The 22,659-nt window shown below is 40.1% G+C and overlaps 1 protein-coding gene across 3 annotated transcripts in view; it reads left to right on the forward strand.

Moving 5' to 3' along the window:
• The window catches only part of pnpla7a (patatin-like phospholipase domain containing 7a), a 28,361-nt gene extending 18,505 nt beyond the window's left edge, over window positions 1-9,856 (forward strand). For 2 of the 3 annotated variants that reach the window (XM_046066393.1, XM_046066394.1), the window contains exons 29-36: window positions 681-750; window positions 2,518-2,634; window positions 2,747-2,895; window positions 3,038-3,190; window positions 3,419-3,538; window positions 4,213-4,297; window positions 5,393-5,508; window positions 6,352-9,856. In XM_046066393.1, the coding sequence (XP_045922349.1) occupies window positions 681-750; window positions 2,518-2,634; window positions 2,747-2,895; window positions 3,038-3,190; window positions 3,419-3,538; window positions 4,213-4,297; window positions 5,393-5,508; window positions 6,352-6,489 (948 nt within the window). In that variant the 3' untranslated portion in view covers window positions 6,490-9,856. The remainder of the gene's footprint in view (window positions 1-680; window positions 751-2,517; window positions 2,635-2,746; window positions 2,896-3,037; window positions 3,191-3,418; window positions 3,539-4,212; window positions 4,298-5,392; window positions 5,509-6,351) is intronic. The other variant, XM_046066395.1, reaches the window with a different exon arrangement.
• Window positions 9,857-22,659: the final 12,803 nt, after the last annotated feature.

Raw genomic sequence — 22,659 nt, forward strand, 5'->3', positions numbered from 1 at the left:
GGACTAAAGAAAAAAGCACATAAAAGGCAATTTTAATGACCTCGAACATTCTTATTATTGTTTTTAAGTATGCTTTGCACCTGCCTCGGAATTCTCTTCTTACCACTCTGACTCACACACACCTACAACTCAGGTAAACACCACGGCTTGCCCCGCCTCTCTCTGTCTCTCTCCCTCCGTCTGCTCCATTTTCTCCATCAGCAGTACGTTTTATAAAGTCGCCTAAAAACTGAGAACTCGTCTTCTTCTATATATTTCTACCCGTGATCCGTTATCATGGCAGCAGGTGAACTGCACGTCGGCTTATTAATGACGCAGCCTATCAAACAACTGAAACCAACATCTGCACTCTGTGTTCACTGTTGTTTTACCTGGTACGTGCGTAAAATATCCACCGTGACTTGTAATGTAAGTTAATAGTGTACCAATTTTTTTTTTACGGAGTGAAGTCTGTGCGAGAACACATGCACATAAGATGACTGCTGCCCCCCCCCATGCGTGCACATGCCCACGCACCCAATGACATGGTCCGATGCCAATTTTGTAGACATCGCCCAACCCTAATGGCAGTCAATACGTTTGAGCAGATAAACATCCAGACATATAAGTGACATATAAGTAAGTGTATCATGTGTGCCTATTATGTTTATCTGTGTCGATGGAACCTTTTGTGTATGCAGGACCTTTGGATCCCGTATTTCAATATCACAACTGACATCACTGCCTCGGCTATGAGAGTACACACTGATGGTAGGTACACTTTAAAGAATCCTTTGTTCTTGTTTGGTAAAAGTGTCTCCCAAATGACAAAAAAGTTTCTGTTATACACTCTTGAACAAAATCTTAAGACTGGGGGAAACATTGCAAGTACTCGCATTTTGCGCTGGTGGATCATAACCGGGTTGTAAGTACTGCTTCAAAATGCCAAAAGAAGAAACAGGAACAAGAGACAAAAAATAGAGAGTAGGCAATTTATTGAAAACTGCATTTAAACTCAAACAGGCTGTTCATCAGCTGATCAAAAGTTTAAGACCATAGGCATAAAAAGGTAAAATCTGCACAAAAATATGGCTTTCCTGTCATTGATCTTCAGGCAGTCACACTGTCATGATCTCCTGATGGCAAAGGCAAAAAGGCTTTCTCTCGTTGAACGTGGCAGGATTGTTGAGCTGCACAAGCAAGGCCTCTCGCAACGCGCCATCGCTGCCAAGGTTGGATGCAGTAAGACAGTCATTTTACATTTCTTAAAAGATCCTGAGAGTTATGGGACAAAAAAGTCAAGTGGTACACCCAAAAGAATTTCACCTGCACTGAGCCGCAGGATCCGACGGGTTGTCCGTGAAGACACAGGTCGATACTCGACCCAAATTAAGGCCCTTACTGATGCTGACTGTAGCCCAATAACCATAAGATGTCATCTGCGAGAGAAGGGCTTCAATAACAAAAAACGTCTTCAAAGGCCACGTCTCCTCCCACGCCACAAACTTTTGGAATTTGCAAGGGAGCACCAAACATGGGACATTGAAAGGTGGAAGAAAGTTTTATTCTCTGACGAGAAAAAATTTTACCTGGACGGTCCTGATGGCTTCCAACGTTAGTGGCATGACAAGGAGATCCCACCGGAGATATTTTCTACGTGGCACAGTGGAGGAGGCTCCATCATGATTTGGGGTGCTTTTTCCTTCAATGGGAAAATGGAACTTCAGGTTGTCCAGGGGTGTCAAACGGCGACTGGCTATGTGGACATGTTGCAGCGGGCATCCCTCTTGACTGAGGGCCCCCGTCTGTGCGGTAATGACTCGGTCTTTCAACAGGACAACGCCCGCCTGACGAAGGACTTCTTCCAGGAGAGTAAAGTTGCTCTTTTGGACCATCCTGCGTGTTCTCCTGATCTAAATCCCATTGAGAACATTTGGGGATGGATGGCAAGGGAAGTTTACAAAAACGGACGTCAGTTCCAGACCGTGGATGCCCTTCGTGAAGCCATCTTCACCACATGGAGCAACGTTCCCAGCAGCCTCCTGGGAACAGTCGCATCAAGCATGCCGAAACGAGTGTTTGAAGTGATCAACAAGAACGGTGGGGCTACTCACTACTGAGTCCTTTTTTGACACTTTTAGTTCTGTTGTAGGTTTATTTTTGGGCTATGGTCTTAAACTTTTGATCAGCTGATGAACAGCCTATTTGAGTTTAAATGCAGTTTTCAATAAATTGCCTACTCTCTATTTTTTGTCTCTTGCTCCTGTTTCTTCTTTTGGCATTTTGAAGCAGTACTTACAACCCGGTTATGATCCACCAGCGCAAAATGCGAGTACTTGCAATGTTTCCCCTGGTCTTAAGATTTTGTTCAAGAGTGTATGTCCCTCTGAGATTTCTGCCACCACTGTCCACATTGGCGACATGACCCTTTTAATTTGTCTCACTCACGAGTGTAATTTTCCAGAGTGGTTGCCTTCAATTAAATATGTAGTGCATATAGGCATAAAACTAAAAAGAGTTGCCTGTTTGCTGTTTAAGGTTCTCTGTGGCGGTATATTCGTGCCAGCATGTCTCTGTCTGGTTATCTGCCTCCTCTCTGTGACCCCAAAGATGGACACCTGCTGATGGATGGAGGCTACATCAACAACCTGCCAGGTTTGTTGCGCTCTTTTCAGTTTTAAAACTTCACACCTCCTACTATTTAATATGAGAGAGAGAGAGAGAGACTCCTGCTGTCCCACCTTTTGTTTCCGTTTCCTCCTCCTAGCTGATGTGGCGCGCTCCATGGGGGCCAAAGTGGTGATAGCTATTGACGTGGGCAGCCGGGATGAAACCAACCTCACTAATTATGGCGACTCGCTCTCAGGCTGGTGGCTGCTATGGAAACGCCTCAACCCCCTTGCTGAGAAAGTAAAGGTAATGGATTGATTAAAAATAAAGACACAACAGACTCTGCGAGGATGTGTAAAATTTAATGAGTCCTATGAATAACAACAAGGATATTTTTGTAGGTGTTTTTCAGTGACCCATATGTTAATTTCTAAACTTGCGGTCTCAGGTGTTGAACATGGCGGAGATTCAGACTCGGCTGGCCTATGTGTGCTGTGTCAGGCAGCTGGAGTCTGTGAAGAACAGTGACTATTGCGAGTACATCAGACCTCCAATCGACAGATACCGTACCCTGGAGTTTGGCAAGTTTGATGAGATTGCTGTAAGTTTGAGGAAGGTGTTGTTGTCCTGTGATTCTGAGCTGTTTCTAAACTCTTTGTTTTTTCCCTGTTCATAATTTTTATTACATTTTCAGTAATAAACGTCAGACAAATTCCCACAAGGCATTCTGAATGAATGTTTTACATTTTCTGGTGTATCTCTTAATGATTTTGCCCATCAGTAGATAACATTATATTAATGTGTGATGGTTTGTGTTTGTGAAATGCAGGAGGTCGGATACCAGCACGGAAAGACTGTGTTCGATGTTTGGGGCCGCAGTGGAGTGGTGGACAAAATGATGAAAGACAGACACCAGGAGGAGTTCTACAACACTCAAAGCAAGAACAATGTAAGGAGAATGGTGGAGGGAAACACATACGGGAATGCTGTAGAATATATGCCATTAAGCCGAGTTCAATGCAGAGCAGTGTTCCTTGTGGTTTGAAATATAACAATAAATTCTTATCACTATTCTGACATGTTTCAAACCTCCTTGGTAAAACATTGGTCTACAGTGAAGAAGCTGACATCACACATTTATAATTCAAAATATCACACAGTCGTGGTTTAATCAAATATAGTTAATATAGTTAATATAGTTATTTAAAAACATGTAAATACAGAGTTGCAAATTTTGTATTAGCCAATCTGCGAATCTCGTGACAAAACGCCTCTTCTGCAACGCCCGGAGCGAATTTGCAGGAAATCGCATCTTTGCATTGACTTTGTATGTAATCAAGCCGCCCAAAATGCCGGATTCGCTTTCAGTGTGAACACACCTTTCAAAATCTTCTCATCTTGTTTTTGCCCATCGTCAAGTCTTGTGGCACACTTGTATCATCACACCCCTAATCTCAGCCTTTATGTCCCCACCACCTTTCAACACAAAGAGACGCCCTTGGTTCTAACAGACAAGGTGTTGACACCTGGCGTAGTTAGAACACAACTGGTTAGTTAGTCCCTCTTGGTTCAGTCTTTTGAGCATTTCATTAATGTGTATACATGTTTGTGTGTGTCTTCCAGGTGGTGACTTGTCCCAATGCTTCCTTTACTGACCTGGCAGAAATTGTGTCCCGCATCGAGCCCGTCAAACCTGCTCTGGTGGACGGTAAAATTACAGACACACTCCAATACGCTCGTAGTCAGACACACCCGTGATGATACATTTAAGCTGTGGCCAGCAACTCTGTAGGTCGCCTGGCTCGTTCAGTTGGTTGGTCGTTCCACAAAAATGTCCCCACCCTTTGCCGTAGAGGTTTCTCCCTAGGAGGTTGAAATTTGGCATGAAGGTTAAGTGTGTGTGTGTGTGTGTGTAGGTGTGTGTTGAAGTGCGAAGGGTGTGGCAGTGGGTGTGGCCTATTGCAAAAAGGCACATATATTCTAAACAGATTCACATAACATGGCCAAACTTTGTATAAAGACACAGAACGACAGACACTTTCATTGGTGACAGTTGGCCCTGCCCCTACACTTTACCCACGCTCCCTTGTGAACTATATGTCGTAGACTCTTGTGGCATCATTGCACTCAGCCGAGAGCAGTTTTTCCTTCCTTTCTTCCTTCCTACGTGCGCGTAGATGCATAAGTCTACTTGATCCCAGCTAATGCAAATTAGGGCTTTTTTTTTTTTATTGTGCACACACAATTTCTGGGGGAAGGTATGCTATTAATGTTTCTCCCCCATGTTTGTCTTTGCCGGTGCTCGTTTTTATTTGTTTTTGGGCGGGTTTTCTTTTTCCTGTCATACTCTATTAGCAAATCAATCTGTTTCAGATAGGAAAAGAAATGGACTGCTGAATCTCCACTGCAGAATACATTTTTAGCAATTATGTGTTACACTGCACACACAGGTTTTAACATACTGAACGACCTGTGCAAATGTAATATTTGCAATCAAATAGAAACAAATTACATATTTAAATTTGTTGTTTTATGTTTTGAGTGCAACCTAATACAGCAACCAATGATGTTTTTCTCCGATATCTTCATCCTTCTCATTCTTCCTCTTCTTTCTATTTAAAACCTATTTGTCGCCCATCACTCATCAAACTGCCCTGTTTGGTTCCTCACATTGTTGCACAATTTTGCTTTTCTGACTCATTCACCTGCACACCCACATTTATTTGTCACCTCTTTTAAACACCACATATTCACCCGTAATGTGCTTCTTTTCTTCAATTCATCTGCTCCTTCCCTCCCTCAGAGGAGTCAGACTACCACACTGACTATGAAGAGGAGGCATTAGAGAGCGCTCTGTCTGACATGGAGTTATACAATCGCTACGGAGAGCACACTGAAGGGGAGGAGACTGCTGACACGGTGGGAACCACTGGTTATAACATTGGGCTTTAGTCATGTCTAAAATGAGCATCTCGCACTGTAAATATTCACCTCTACAGCGTACTTCCACATTGGGCACAATCACTTTTTCTTAAATCTAGAGTTTGGGAAAGTCAAAAGATCCTTGTTGGCCATTGTACAAGGCCATCCATCCTGGAGCTTGGCCAATGCATGCTTCAAAAGTGATCTATAATACCCTAAGATATATCCTGAAATTGGAAGACACCTCAGGGTCACCTAATTAAACTAAAATGATATGTTTTAGTTCTTGTTAAGAGGCAGGGAAGAACATTTTAAAATAAGGGGATTTTCTGTAGTAAGGCCAAGACTCGATTAAGCCTTGAATGTTTTTCAAGACAGACAAAAAAAAGAGAAAAAAGAAACAAACATTGCATAACCCAGTTCATAAAAGACTTGGGTCTCCTGCAATCACTAGGTCTTCCTGGCAAGTTAAATGGCTGTATTGGCTAACAAAGTTAGAAGTGTGAAAAATGTCTGTGGTTCCTACAAAGTCTCTTGGTCTGTCAATTAAGATATAGTAGTCAGAGGAACAAAGGTCAAGTGACACTAGACCATCTCTCAGCCTGATTCATCAAATACAAAACAAATTACAGTGATCCTACTAAATGGATCAGCTGATTATACACATCACTTCTATGATCAGGATAGCCAGACATCTAAAGAACAAGATGAGCTGTTCAAATAAAATTGAATTTGAGATTATTAATTTATCTTTCAAGTTTGATTTAGATGTGTAAAATACCGTTCCGATTGAACTCCTCGTCCCTTCAATGATATCATAACCTTACTTGTGATTGCCAGGATGAAGAGCTGGAAGGGAGACATGCACGGCACATTACCTCACGCAGCAGCAGCCACCCTCTGTCTCCCACCGTCTCGGACAGTTCACTGGACATGCTGTCAAGCCAGGACGTCCTTTCCAAACAGTCCATTAACTGAAGTGAAATGAACTCTGCCCGAACAGGTCATCACAGTTTAACCTGCCTGTCTTTGCCACATTTTACCTTCCAGTCTGTCCCACGTGACTCACTGTCAGCCTGACTGTGACGACCATTTTACCCTCTGTAATCTGACCTCGTTAGCTGTGGGGTTGACATAACAAATGGACCAAATACAGACAGCCAGTTTCACATTTACTCAGCTGCAAGTCATATGCATTCCTATCACACAAGAGCAGCTGCAAGTCTAATATTTTCTCATATTGAGATAGTCAAGATTACTTTCTGTAGCTTTACATGAATCACACCTGTCCAGTGGAAGACAGAAGGAAGGAGAAGTGATGATTTCCATGAAATATATATTTTTTTTTTTACATGAACCCAGATGAAAATTAGTTTTGACTAGATTTGATAGTCATTACCCAAATTCTATGTTATCCAGACATTTTTGATATGATTTCCCCAGGTTTTGACACATCTGTCTCTGAGATTTGTGCCAAGCACAGCAGTAGAAAATTACCATGTCAACAAATTTCACCATGTCAAAAAATTATTATAACTAAGGGATAACTAAGAACAACATGTTTTTACACAAAATAATGTGTTTTAAATTTGACTATTTACACCTCTTTAGACCACCGAAAACCAGTCAAGTGAATTAGTCCAAGAAGATAAATGACTGTAATGCTATAATCTGTAATGAGGGATCAAATTTTAAAGAATTCTAAGCCAAAAATGTTGGGAGTTACTTCTCTGAATAACAACATAACATACTGTCAACAGCTTTCAATGGTACTGATTCCTCAGTAGATAGTGTATCCAGAGCAAACTGTTGACAGTGTGGTCTGTGGATTGTCCTGAGTATGTGCGACACTGTTTCTGATGAGAGATATGTTCAATGGTGGGCATGACGAACGAAAAAGAAAACCTCAGACTAATTTTTGAAACTTGGGCAAATGAAACCAAAACTATCTACATGGCTAGATACCACAAGAGGCAAGTAAGACACTCAGCGGCCACTTTGTCAGGTACACCTGTCCAATACAACAGCTCTGCCATTAGCATTGAGGTCATAACTATGACCGTCAGAGGTGTTAACTACCTTTTTGTTTTAGCAGCGACCTCACTGCTAAAACACAAAGGTAGTTAACACCTCTGACGGTGCCTGGTTATAGGAATCATGGCAGAACAGCTGTAGGGAATTGGACTGTATAGGTGTACCTAATAAAGTGGACACTGGTTGTTTTTGAGCAGAGCTAATTACAGTGATCAATTATTCTTTCAATCTACAGAAAGTATGGGCATGCAGGTGTTGAATTGTTGTACTAAGATTAATTTGGGAAAACGTGAATCTTGTACTTGCCCGCCAAACATGACTAATTTAAAACCACAAAGAGAGCGCAACAAGCAGCCCACTGTGTGGTCATGGCTGTCAGCTCTGTTTTGTTGTACCCAGTGTGCCAGAGTCATGGAGGGAAGTTAATGATTGCAATCCACTTAAAAGTACCAGTTTCCCTCTCAGCTGGCAAGACAGCCTCTCCCCCATCTGTTTTCTGACTTGAATTTGTCAGACACAGACTGAGCAGCAGATAGTGTGGATCTGCTGGGTGAACTCGTCTCCGCACAATTCATGCACATGGGCTATCTGCAGCAGAAACATGTTGTAACACAAGTGGCCTGTCAAGATGTGTTTAGGTCCTTTTTTTTTTTCAGTGTTTTGATCAAATGTTTCTGTAGAAACTGCAAACAAAACAGTAGTCAATAGAATAGTCAAATGTAATTGTGAAAAAAATGATTCATTATATATTTTCATATTCAAGCCAAGAATATATACAACCTAAGCCCTGGATGAATTTAAAACCGCTGGACAATCATTCCTGAAATGCAATGCACAATTAAACTAACAAATCGTTATAGAGCTTTGTTTAACACGCCTCTCTGTATGACACTATACCATTATTATAGAATTAACTCAATCTCAATCACAACTAGGGCTGCAAATAACAATTATCATCATTATCATTAATGTGATGACTATTTTTTTTTTCTCCCAATTTTCCCAAAACAGATTAATCTTTTGCTCTATGTCAGAAAATAATTTCGTCAGAGCCCAAGGTACATTTTTCCAACAGTCCAAAGCCCAAAGATAATCAATTTACTACAAAGTAATTCCAGGCAAAGCAAGAAATCCCCACATTTGAGAAGCTGGAACCATCAAATGTTTTGGCATTTTTGTTTGAGGAATGGCTTAAGCAATTAATTGATTATCAAAGTAGTTGGTGATTAGTTTACTGTTAAGTGACTGATTAATAATTTCCACCCTAAATGCTGCATTACGAGCCCTAACAATACTGCATAACAAACATTTTGATGAGGATCCCTTAAAGCTGGGGTAGGAAATTTATTTCAGAAGCATTTTATGTTATATTTGTTGACATTCTCTTTACGTCCCAACAGCAATCAATAAATGAAATGCTCTGACACAAAGATGTCTGTCTACCTCCCTGCCTGGGATTATATCTCTTGCTAGTTTCTCCAAAGTTGCCTACCCCAGCTTTAAATTAGCTTTAGAATTGTAACCAATATACTTAGTGGCACATTTTCTTGTCACTGTCCTCCGACTAACAATCTCATGGTTGACACTGCACTACAATTTATTTTATTACTTATCTGCCGACTCATACATTGAAATACCAATATACCTGCGATAAACTAATCAGCTGGCCGATGGCTCTAATCAGTAGAATATGAGTTTAAATTTTCTGATTTTATTTTCTTCCCACTTGGTATAGCACCCTGTGTGCCTCCCTATATCGACCTTCTGTTCTGTAGCTAATACTGGTGCTACAGTGCCCGCAGCCTTACACATGTAGATGGTAGGAGAATCAGTGTGATTAACACTACGGAGGTCCCATATGTTGTTGGGTAAATGGAGCCTGGACACAGAATGTGCGAGCAAGGCAGTGATAGGAAAACGTTTGCTGTTTACCAATGAGGTAATGGTGTTTGCACTGGTGTTTTTTGTACTTTTGGGTGGTTTCCAAAAACTGAGCACAATATATTGGCGTCTGGCAGAATGAATGTTTCACTACTTTATTAAATGGGACATGGTGATGGATGAAGTGCTTATGTAATGTGTGGAACTTTGCCATGAAGATAATGTAACGAAGCCTTAGGTAACCCATACGGAACAACAACCACTTGTGCCCTCTTTTGGCATGCCTTTTGATGATTAGAGTAGAATAATGACTGATGTTTGCCAATAAGCCTGTACCGTACGACATCAGTTACATGTCTATATGTATGTTGTTTGACAAATATTGTATTTGATAATATATTGTTACTAATAAACCAGTGTTTGTTGTGTATTCTGTGTGTCTTTCATTATTCAATTTGCCATCTGGCTTTGTAGTTTGCTGGATATAGGAAATGTAACTGTTCAGGGCTGCAACTGACAATTATTTTCATATTAGATTAATATGCTGATTCTTTTTTTGTATTCTATGAATTGTTTGGTCTGTAAGATAAATGGTGAAAATCAGAGTGCAGAGCTTAGATGCTTCACATTACTTGTTTTGGCAGACCAACTGTCTAAAACTGCACATTTTAACATGTGAGAAGCTGAAACCTTTGCTCAAATGACTTGACAGATATGTAATGTGTCAAGCATTGCCACTGATTCATTTTCTGTTGTTAATTAAGTAATGATATCATTTCTGCAAGATGACCGTTTGTAGTTTACTGGAAGGAGCCCTGACAGTGGGGAGAGACAAATTCAGAGGGATGTTTTACTTTAGTTAACAAATCTGCTTAGTGCTGTTGCCTGTGGGTGTCTCCAAATAAGATCATATGTTAATGACTCATCTGGAGAAATAAAAATAAATAAAATACAAAGAAATGCTTCTGCTGGGTGGCTTGATTGTTAATGCCCCACAGTGGAGGGAGTATTTGCCCTGCTTAAGTTTCCTTGTGCCCTGAATCCTTACCAGCTTCAAAGGTTTATAAAGCACTTCTTCCTACACTAATGAGCAAGCAAATAGCATTTCCCTTTGGAAGACCTCTCATCTCATAGTAAAAAAAATGTAATAAATCAAATCTTGTATATGTAAATATATAAGATGTATCAGCATTTGTTAAACCTGTTTTGTAGAGGTGTTGATTCAACCGCATGGCCCATTTTGAGGTGCTGTTAAGTTGTATTGAATGATACTGAGGGGTTTTAAATAGACTGATATTCTGTCTATTACAGAGCAGTGGTTCCCAACCTTTTTGGCTTATTACACCTTAAAATGAGAATGTGTCTACTGTTCTTAATATAGACATGAATGTGATTTTTCTTCTGAAATTGTTTAATTCGGAAGATTTTGGAAGCCTGAAGAGATGAACATATGTAATATTTTTTTTTCTTCTCTTTTTTAAAAAATCCTATTAATCATCCTGTGACCCCTCTTATTTATTTTGGGATCCCCTTGGGGTGTTGTGACATAAATAAGAAAATAAATAAAATACCAACAAATGAACAGCATGTGGTTCAGCTGGATAGCTTGTTAGTTAAATGCCCAGTGGATCACACATAGCACCCTAGAGGGTAGAAAACATTATAAAACGCACCACAAACTAAAGCCTCCAAAATTACCATAAAGTTTAATCAACATCAACAAGTGAAGGCATGATTCCTCCCATAGTCAAATAACACTGCCCTTTGATGTGAACACATTTGAAACTTTATGTTTTGCAACTCTGTATGTGTCTCAAGAACAGCAGTGGACTGACAATCTGTCCAGGATGTGTTCCTGCTTTTGACCAACTGCATGTTGGGATACGCTCAACTCCCTCCAAACCCCAGAGACCATAAATGAGAATAAGTATAAAAGAAAAAACACTATGACACCATATTTGTGTTGTATGGAGCTTAAGGGAGTGTGGTAAAGAAAACAGATTATTTTAAATGAAGACCTGTGGGCCTGTTTACTGCACACACGGAGCAATGGATCACACATACCAATGGGTGATTAATCCCACCTTATTGATGAGTACAATAATGAGCTTTTTTTTTCACTCTCCCATCCTCCCTGGGGTACGCAGACTTGCATCAGCTAATTCATGAGCACACGGGGGGAATTTAGGTCACAAGAAGGGCCGGGAGGAGAGAACAAGAGGGGAATAAGGGGCACTCGCCTCAATCGATGCATCACAGGGATAAAAGAGGGCCACAGAAATGGGTGAATGAGTACGCGGGCTTACAGGATAGGAGTCTTTTGACAGAAAGACACGGTTAAGAGGTGCGGTAGTGCTGGTGTGTTGGCAGACAATGACCCCACTCTAGACTGAATTACTGTGACAAGCAGCAAGAGATTTGGAGAGCCATTTATGGAAAATTGAGGCAGGTGAACAGGGAGACAAGGGGACATTTCTGTCATTAAACAGACAGACAGTTTGATTTATAGAAGGTCAAATGTAAGAGTCCAGAGCTACTTACTGGATCTCTCTCTCTTTTCTTCTTTCCATCCATACAGCACTGCTCTTTTCCCCTTCCTCCCTCTCATTTCATTGCCTCTCATTCTTCTCCTGCCTGCAGGCTTTTGAAAAATTGGGGCAAAAAGGACTTAAACAGGTAAGTGGGTCACACTGTTTTGTTGCTGTAGTGAAAGCACCTCTGTGACGTGTGAATACAAAAATAGAGTGTCAACACACAGAAAGGTCCCCATATAAAAAGTATATTACTTACTGAACCTGAAATGTAAATTTCACAAATACTGTTTACTTCAAAGTCAAAGTCAAACATAAAGGTGATAGTAGAAAATGTTGCATAGTAGTCAAATATATCAAAACTAGAATTGATTGTTAATTTTCTGTAAGTTTGCAAATTGTAAAATGATAGTTTAACAAAATAGTTTAATTGTTTTTAGCCATACTAGTGGCATGGCTCTAGGGATCATAATCTGGGTCCATCACTTTGGTCCAGACTTTTTATGGATTTCTATAACATTTTGGACAGATGTTCATGGTCCCTAGAGGATCAGCCCAACTGACTTTGGTGATCCCCCCACATTACCTCTAGCACCATCACAAGGTTTACATTTTTTAGGGCATTTTAACCAGCAGGTCAAAGTTTTGCTTATACAGGGAAATATCTCAACTTTTACTGACGGATTGCCAAAACATTTTGATAGAGCACCACCACCAGATCCTGCTGACTTTTGCCATGTAATTTGATTTAGATGTCCCTTGAGGATGAAGTACAATCGTAATGAACTGACATCTAGCGGCATCCTAAGGTCAAACTTTGTCTTATTTACTTTGGTTTACAACCAAATACCTGCAAAGCTAATGAAATCACCATCAGCCTCAAGTCTACCCTTTGCTCTGCGCCAATTAGCAAATGTTAGCATGGTGATCATGATAAATATTATACCTGCTTAACATCAGTATGTTAGCAAGCTGACTTTAGCGGTCGATGTTGCTGCAGCCTTACAGAGATGCTAGCATGGTTGTTGCCTCAGTCACATTTTATAGACTTTGTACTCCAAAAAATCAATAGATTAATCAATAATACAAATGAAAATTACATGCAGTCATCCACCAAGGCATACTCTTTACACACAAAGACATATATTATTGATCCATTAGCCTAGTGATATATTCATTATTGATCTCAATCAACTAATTGCAATTAATTAGATTTTCTGTGTCCAGCTGCAGCTAGTCAGTTATTACCATGGTGAGACAGATGTAGGCAATTATCAGGAGGCACATATACATCCATGAATTATTTGCAGCTGCTGGGTAACAACTGTATAAACGCACAAGACAAAAAAATACCTGCACACTGCTGTGTTGTTCACAATTCTTCTTTTATACTGCATGAATATTCCAACATTTTAACAGAAAATGGAATTTACTGAGGAAGACAATTTCTGGTCGAATTTTAACTACCACTTGTGTAAAGCATGTGTATGCCATCCAAAACATGAGTCATGTGCCATCTTAGGAGAACCACATCTATCAAGAGCTTTTCACTGCAGCACTGAATCTCATGTGAGGTAAAATTCTGTCCATGGCTGCAGAGTCGTTTCTAGGGCTGTTCCTAGTCTGTTTCATCCTTGATGTGATCCGCCTGTTTTATGTCCCCGCCCCATTCGTTAATCTTAGTATTTAATGCCTGTGTTCTATTCAGTCTGTGCTGGATCATTATGGTGTCATGCCCTGTTGACCTTATTGTGTGTTACCTGTTCCGAGCGTCTGCCTGATCTCTGCCTGCACTGCTGCAAGTTTGTGGCTCGTCAGGGTTTTTGTAGATTTAGAGCCATCCCCGCCTGGATTATTGTTCGCTCACCTTTTGGACTATGACTTTCCATTTGATTTTTGATTTCTGTTTGTTGGACTGTTAGTTTAGATTTCTTGGATCTGCATATCCACAGTAAGCTGTGCGCTTTATGTTTGCATCTCAAATAATTCATAAAAGACGGCACCTGCTCAGTTAATGTCTTCTGGGCTTGCAACCTGTTTTTGCCTGAATATTTTGATTTACATGGCTTTTGACACAGTTGTGATACAATGACATTGAGCTCAGGCAGAAACAAATTTGTCAGCAGCTACACATATTAGTTTTTTATAAATATATATTAAAAACAGTTAATTTTATATAAGTTTTATTTACAGAGCCACTAAGGTGACGTGGGCAAAACAAATGAGTGTAACATTTTTTTCCCCACAGGATCCCGTGGGATACTTTCTTGTGCGCACCAGATACTTTTGCATGGGTACCAGATAGTATCTTGTGCACACAAAACACAAGATAATAAACATGACTTTTTTTTTTCCCTCATGTGCCGTTAGGAATTTTGCATTTAATAAATAAAGGATATCTATTCACTCGAATAAAACTCCTTCAATTACAAATTAAATGAAAGTATTAAAAAGACACTGAACTAGATTTTCTCCTGAATGTTAAAAACTATTTTGAAATAATTCCTGCTGGAGATGCATCAAAAGGCACTGCAAGCCTTGTATAAAGTATTTTCATGTGGGCTCTATAATTGCTTTTATTTATCTTTACCCTGTTTTTCTTACCTCCCTGTCAAAACACTGCAAGTAAAAGTGCAAGGAGAACAGGCCAAAGGAGACAAATCCAGATTTATAATACCACAGACACATGAAGTAGCTGTTATAGAGGCTCATTCGGGTGCTTTTAAACTATGTCTCAGCGTAATGAGTTACTATGATTTCAACTGAAATTATTAATTGATTGGTCAATAAACAGAGAATTTATCTTGATTTATCAATCAAAATCGATAAACAATTTGCCCTTCATATTTTACAGACTAAATGATTAATAAATAATGGAAATAACCATCAGCTGCAGTTGGAATTTGGTGCAGGAACCCTTTAAAATCACGATAATTTCTCTCTCCCATCTTTCTTCAACACAAACGTTTAAATAAAGCCTAAACTCAAACTACATTTTAGGCGTTAAGCACAAGCTCTTCCTGAAAGAATAACAGAGTGCAAAAGTAGAAAGACACCTGAATCTTACTGTAAGTGAACAAATAATCACACATTGTTAACTTCAGGTTTAGTTGTGTCATAAAATGAAGAGAAAATAAATGCCAAGTAGACTTACTTTGTGTCAGAGATGCAAGCTCCAATAGAGGGCAAAATCATTTTTCACAAAACCTCGTATCAAACAGCTCGCTTTGTCAGCTCTGGGCTCAATAGCGTCCAGAAATTTAAGGTTGTCCATTATCTCTAGATTTTTCCATTTTTGGCTAGGTTTCAATAAGAGTGAATCACTTGATCACTTTCTGTACATGATGATAAGAAGAAAATGAGATTGTCTGTTGTAGCTGGACAGACACTATCAGTGTGAGGCTATTGCATTTCTTTAGCATTCGAGTATTTGGTGCCACCGAGGTGAATATTTATATTTTACTTTACGTAACACACATTTTACCTCTCGCATATAGACGAGATGGTTAAACATTTACAGTAAATGTTGGAACACTTAAGTGTGAACACCCCTCTGCATACACTACTGAAGCACTCACATACAAAACAGTATTCAATCTCTGCATGACTGAACTGCTCTCATATACAGTACACTCACTTCAACACCTTCACATTACTGAAAAAATGCAGTCAGAATGCTCTTAAATGCACCACTAAAAACACTCATATAGTCAACTATCACTGATTACCTGATTTCTCACGACACGTTTTATTTTGTTCAGGTGAATTCTCTTCTGTCTGATATATTCTATGGGCCCCTAGGCTTTTCTGGGTCTCCTACATTCCCAGCTGAAATAAAAGAAAACTCACCCATACATCTTAAGTAATATTTTAATAGTTTATATTATGTAATGGAAAATCTTAGCTGTGTTTTAGAAATCTGTCTTTTCTCCTCTTACCGTTCAAATGTCAGGTTTGAAATCAAATTCGAGCGGGTTTCATTAGACTGTTCATCTAAATTTGCATTGGTTACACACACTAAACAACACAAACTCCAAGATCTCTAGCTGAGGTGCACAACCCTACTAGTCTACTACTAGAGCTTCAACTTAGAATTGCAAACAAACACACAGAAGTCTCCTCTTACTGTCAAAAAGAGAAATGAATTCCATTGCAATTATACATCTATGTAAGTGAGTACTATCTAGGATGTCAGGTTTTATCTTTTCCTTAATGCATCAATATGCCTGTGCCCTATGTAAACAATATGCAGCCCACATTTTCACGCTCTAAATTTCTCTTACTACTTGTGCGTAGCTAATGTTCGCAACAACTTGTGCTTCCAGCATCCAAGAACAATTAGACACAAACAGGCCAGTTCATACAGTTCTCTGGCTACACCAAGACTGGAATACTAGCACCTCTGCTGTTAGGCAATGAAGGTCAGCTATTGTCCACACAAGAAAGGAAGCCACTATTCATTGAAAATTATTTCGGTAGAATTCAATTCAATTTGATCCAAAATCTCTAATCAGTACCTACATCACATCTCAAAGTACCCCTTCAGCACATCTTTCAAGCCTCATTGACACACATTTGAGACAATGAATCAACTTCCAAAGTACAGTAGATAAGAAAACATATGAGACACTAATGCCGCCAGCTGAAAATAAAGTCATATCCTCAACTGGTGGCTAATGTGGGTCTGGATCTGAGTCTGCAGAAATCAAGTAAGACTGAGAATATGGCTACAGATTTGTGTGTGGGAGTGCAGGTCCTGTGTGCTGTGTATTGTGTAATACGTTTACAGACAACACGGCGTCGGAGGTCAGGATGAAAACAAAGATGGAGTCACAGCTGCCAGTTGATCCAGGTTTGGGCAGAGCTGCTGCTTCTTTCAGCTCTCTCCCAGGCTAAAAATACCCTGCTGACTGGGAACATGAGGTGAGAGCACCTGGCTGTCCAAGTACGTCACCGATGTTCGCAGCTGCTAAAAGAAGAATAACGTTTCCCCAGATAGAAACAGCGTCCTGGGTTCTGAATATGCACAACAGAAAGACTCCCACATACTTACTAGTGTCTACAAAGAGCAAATACAGGATGCAGTGACGTGAATAATGTATTTTTACACCAGGTTTGGTCAGAAACACGTATTTTGGGGATGGTCTTACATTAATGACAGATATATTTAAAGCCGATCTGATGACTTTTAGTGTATTAACTCACAGTTGTGGGCAAGGATGTACTGGACTGAAATTCATTCTGGGACCTTGAGATGGAGAGGCCTTTTATGTGAGTGCCGTGTGGGGATGCGGAGAAATATTTTTGCTGTTATTTTAATATATAGTGTTGTACTCGTATACAGTCAATTTCATCATGATGAAGGCCTTCAAGAAACGTTTTATGACACCCGCCTCTTAAGTTTGTATTTTATACTGCTGCACTGAACAAGACCAGGTCAGGCAAGCCTGAGTCAGTCAAAATGCTTTAATAGTTACAAATAATCAAAAACTACAATGCAGTCCCATAAAATAGAGCAGTGTGTATGTGTGTTTATAAAAGTCAAATCAGCTTCAGCTCTGAGTTGGCCTCTCCCTGGCTCAGCTCCCCTGTGTTGGACCCTGACTCTGCTTGTACTAATTGTGCAGCTACATATGCACGGGAAAAACATCAGTAATAAATATGACGATCAATAATCCATTCTCTAATTCTATCTATGGATAATTGCCTACCCAGCCTACCCAACCTGTGACTGTTTCTGGTTCCATTGTCCTTCTCCTGCTGCTGCTTCTCTTACTCATCACTTCTTCTGCAGCTCCTCCTTCAACAGTTAATTTATAAAATAATAACTGTTAATAATATATATAAATATATAATATAGCCTATATGCCTATACATAAATGCATATATAAATAATTTCAGGTTATAATAAATGCATTACTTATCAGTTCCTGTGCTGGGTCCTGCCTCATCTGTGCCTGCCACAGCACCTTTGCACCAAGGAAGAGGTCGGTTAATTTGAATAAAAATGCTTATTTTTTCAGCACCACACATTCATTTCTTTTCCCTCTTTCTCTCTTTTCGCTACATTTACCATCTCTGTTGTGCTTGTTGCACAATTCTGGACTGAGTTCAGCCCCGAAAAACTTATTGGGATTCAACTCCCAGCTGGCGCCGTTGAGCGTTGGGAGGGGCAGCTCGTATCTCCCCTCAATATTTAAAGTACTGTTTTGGCACAGTCTGATACACAGACAGCGTTCACTGCAGCTGACTGTCTGGCCAGAGCGGATCATTTAATTTTGAACATGAGAAACTGGAAAAGAAAAAGTCTCGAACACCACCGGTTCAGGATTGTTCACAAAAATTCCCGATGGCCACTCCGCCCCCTGGCTGTGGGGGTGAAAATGCTTTTCAGAACAAACTTTATTGCCAATCTATTGAATTTAGGCTAAAGGCCTGAAAGTGGCGTTTTTGTATTTTTCAAATACTGTTTTTTTTTGTCTGTTTGTTTTATTACAGTTTTATTACAAAAGATTTCCAGGCCATCACATGACAAACAAACACTTAAAGTCTCCTATTTAGATTGATTTGGAATCTCTAATACACCTGATGTGCTACTTTTTGAGAGGAAACCCTCAGAAACATGGTAACATGCCACCTGTATATGAAAATCATTAAATGAAACATCAGAATCCCATCTGCCGTTCCTGCAACCAGACCGTGTGAAACTAGATGAGATCTGTGAAAAGCAAGAAAATCGTCACTCGCGATAGAAAGATGTTAGAAGGGAAGAGGAACCGAATTGAAAAAAGGACAATTGATTCTGGCACAACATTAGAGGCTTAGTTTTTATGTGTCCTAATATTTATTTTGGTGGGAATTTGAAAAGTAACTGTTCTATTATGAAGATATATAGGCTGATATAGCAACTCAAGTGTTTATGAATGAATAAATGTTCACATACAGTCTGTGTATTTCCCTCTGTTAACCAGAGCAATACTGTAAACACTGTTCAATTCTTGTGCTGTCATCAACATGTACTGTAGCATTGTCCTTCCCCTTGAAACTGGTGTGTGTGTGTAAGTATGTTCATCAGTGTGAGGGACAAAGGAAGCGCCAAGCCTGTCAGCACCAGGGTTTCCCATAGCTCAACCCCCCAAGCTTTCCGATGACCACTCGTTTATCACTTTTCTCTCTCTTGCCTGTCCATTCTGTTGCTGGATGGGCCATCACCTCTAGCCCCCTTCCCTCCATGTTTCATTTCTTTTTGTACATGGCTCAGTCCTCACTGGATTTCACTCCCCTATTTTTGTCCCCTCTCTGCTGTCCATCAGTAAAAACATCTCCCCCACTCAGCCACCTTTTGACCTCATTCATAGGTTCACTCATATCTTACTTATCCAGGCTTTGACATTTTGTCAGCTCCTTTTTGCCACCTCCTCCACTTTTCCATTTCTCTCACTGCCTCTGATTTTTTTTTTGGTCATAGGAAAACCCCTCTTTCTACAGTAAACGGTCTCTCTCTCACTGTTTGCTAACCCGCAGAGATGTGAGGCGTTTTGGCAGGGCTGCCCTCAGAGGCATTACACCACAGTGAGTGAGAAACCAAGTCAGAAGGAAATGACCTTTTCCCAGCAGAGCAGAGAGACAGAGCAGAGACTTGCGGAAGCAAAGGGGTTTAATCAGATCAATGTGCCCTTTGTCATCTCGCTGTCTGCCCTGTCAGTCTGTGTATCTGTCTGCCCATTTGTTGTCTGTTTGTTCCTCAGTATCTATTTTCTGCGTGTCATCCGTCTCTCTGTCCAACTATCTATCTGCTTGTCTTTCAATCTGCTCAACCTGTTTTGCCTGATAAACCAAAGGTGTTAATTAAATTTTCTTTGTACATATGAAGGATCTCTTGTGGACAAACTATGTCATGGCAGCACCTTTTCTATAGTACCAATAAAATATCTTTTGTTTCACTCATGCTGATATTTCTGGTTACTTACAAGCCAACATACTGTATGTACTGACAGTGATGTGTTTGATATCAGCCCAGACTAATTTTTAGTCAGGCTTTACTGTACACAGTTTGGGCAATACTTGCATAATAGTATTTATTAATTTTACTAGAATCACGTCATGATAAAATGAACATTTAATGTCTTTACTTTACAACTTTCTAATGCCCAAATTTAAGGCTTTTGGGCAAGCCGTAATTAACAAGACAAAGACAAGAGTCTGCAGCCACACCAGCAGCTCTATGAGGCTGGAATTAGGTACACAGTTGTGCCCAGGGCAGAGCAATGTCTAACAGTGGGATGAGATGCTAACACACCACTGCCCCCCTCAAAACTCATTCCCCACTGTTTGTCATCATGCCTCTTTGCCATTTGTTGATACAAGCACCATTGCATCAAACATAAAAAACCCAAAGCTCGATGTGGACATGATCACACACATGTTTTGAACTAAGGAGGTGTGGGCAGTTTTTTCATTGCTGGTAGTTGTTTCTAAGACATGTGTTCCTAAAAGTTCTGAAGCTGGTCACTTGAGGCTGGCTCAAAAAGTGAGTCAATCTGAATAGACCCCCAATGTTAAAATGCTCAACTTTCCAGAAGAAATAAACGTGTTTACAGCCTGGTACAAAAATACGGGTTTGGTCACTATAGCTAATTTCCCCCTTCATGAGAAATGTGTGTGTGTGAACTCACACGTTCATATTATATTAAAGATATATTTTATACAGCCTATGGGACTTGCTTGCGGGTCCTGGATGGTAACCCTAGATTTGCAAACTCTCACATATGTGCACTTAAGTTCAGTACAGTAGCTGTAACCAGCTAACTCTGTAACTCTGTGTCTCTTAACTTTTTATTTTAAGTTATATGAAACACACTGTCTGTCAAATATCCATTTAATGATTGAGACAAGCTGTTGGACAGGCACCTTCTCTAAGCATCATGCAGGTTTTCTTTTACGCACATGAATTGTTGGTTCTGATTCATAACAGTGGAACATAGTTCATTGCCTTGAACATCAGCTTGATTATTTCATTAATGATTATGCATTTTGGTGGTTTTCTGTGGTAAACACTTGGTTTCAGTCTTGGTTTAGTGTAAATGCTCTTCTCACAATTGACCATGGAAGCTGACTTTATGTTTTATCAATTATGTATCTAGTTATGCAAGAAGTGACTTTATACAAGGGGCTGCTGCATACAGTGTCATGTAGTATACATTGCAGGTTACACGTCTTTTTTGTGTGTTTTGTGTTTTCTATCCATTCACCTCTCTACTTCTGGTTTTCTTTATGTGTCAGGACACAGAGACAGCTGGAAAGACTGTCAGTTGTGCAGGGAGGAAAGCTGCAGCACAGGACAGACTGACGCTTTCTGGCACTTGGCTTCACATTCAGCTTCATCATGACCCTGAAGCTGCGAAAGACTTTCTTTCTGGTGGTTTTTGGTATGCACCAACAGAGCTCTCAGGATAAGTGGCAGTGTGTTTGTGAGTGTGAGAATGAAATCTATTGTTAGTTGATGTCATTGAACCTTAGCGTTTCTCTCTCACTCTCTCTTTCACATACACGCCAGAAGTGAATGAATCAAGCAAGGACACGTTCGTCTGGGTAACAAGAGACAAACAGGCCTCTATAATTCATCATTCAGCCTCTGGGAGGACAGCCAGAGCTTGCTTCATTCTCTCATTCATCTGCAGTGTAATACCGATGGGGAGGAGCCCCATTCACTCTGGGCAAAGCTTAAAAATACCCAGAGGACACTTCCCAAAGAACCACTCAAATTTGTTTACATTCTACTACCTGCTAACTCTGCAGGAGCCCACTGGGGCCAAACACTGGATCTGACACAGTGATGCTAGTCATAAATATTGACAAAATAATAAGCCTTTTTATAGTTATTGCTTTTACAGTTTTATATGATGCAGACACACACCTAGAACATCTTATTCACAGCTTGGCAGAGGAGTACCTATTCCTTCTTTTACAGCTTAGTGAATTTATAAGTACCCTCATAAGGCATGAGGCATGAGGCATGTGGCTTGCTACGTCAACTTCAAGTGCTCTGTTTTTGTCTTGAGGTAATGGCACTAAGTGGAGACCATTTTGTAAAATGTTCCTGCCATTGCACTCAAGGACGACATCAACGATTTTACATTTGGCTGCCAAAAAGTAACCTTTTTAGTGAAAGAATGTGCCGGTTGCATTATACTTTTCACAGCCTCCATGTTTGTTCATATTTTTTGTTTGATTTTACAAAAACATTTCAGCTCATTAAGGCAGTGCGTTTTGGCAGCTCACTCTCAAAGACTTACATTTATTATTTGGCTGACGCTTTTATCCAAAAGCGACTTACAATTACTATAAATGTCAGAGGTCACACGCCTTTGGAGCAACTAGGACTTAAGTGTCTTGCTCAGGGACACATTGGTGGATGGGTTACAGTCAGGGATTGAACCCGGGTCGCTCACACAAAAGGTATAGTCTTATCCATTGCGCCATCACCACCCCACCATGTCAGCTGTCATGTTTTCCTGCTTGATTTACAAAACTTAAAGCTTACTTTAAAAAAAACTCAAATGGGCTGGATTATATAACTTGAGCAAGTCTCAAACCTCTGTAAAGTGAAACTACAACGATTAGCTGTTCATAAAAAACACAAACTTTGTAGAGCCAGTGTTTGTTTTGTCTGTTCTGAGCTACTGTAGAAACATTGCTAACG

Source organism: Micropterus dolomieu, linkage group LG13, assembly GCF_021292245.1.
Source record: "Micropterus dolomieu isolate WLL.071019.BEF.003 ecotype Adirondacks linkage group LG13, ASM2129224v1, whole genome shotgun sequence".
NCBI classification, from domain to species: domain Eukaryota; kingdom Metazoa; phylum Chordata; class Actinopteri; order Centrarchiformes; family Centrarchidae; genus Micropterus; species Micropterus dolomieu.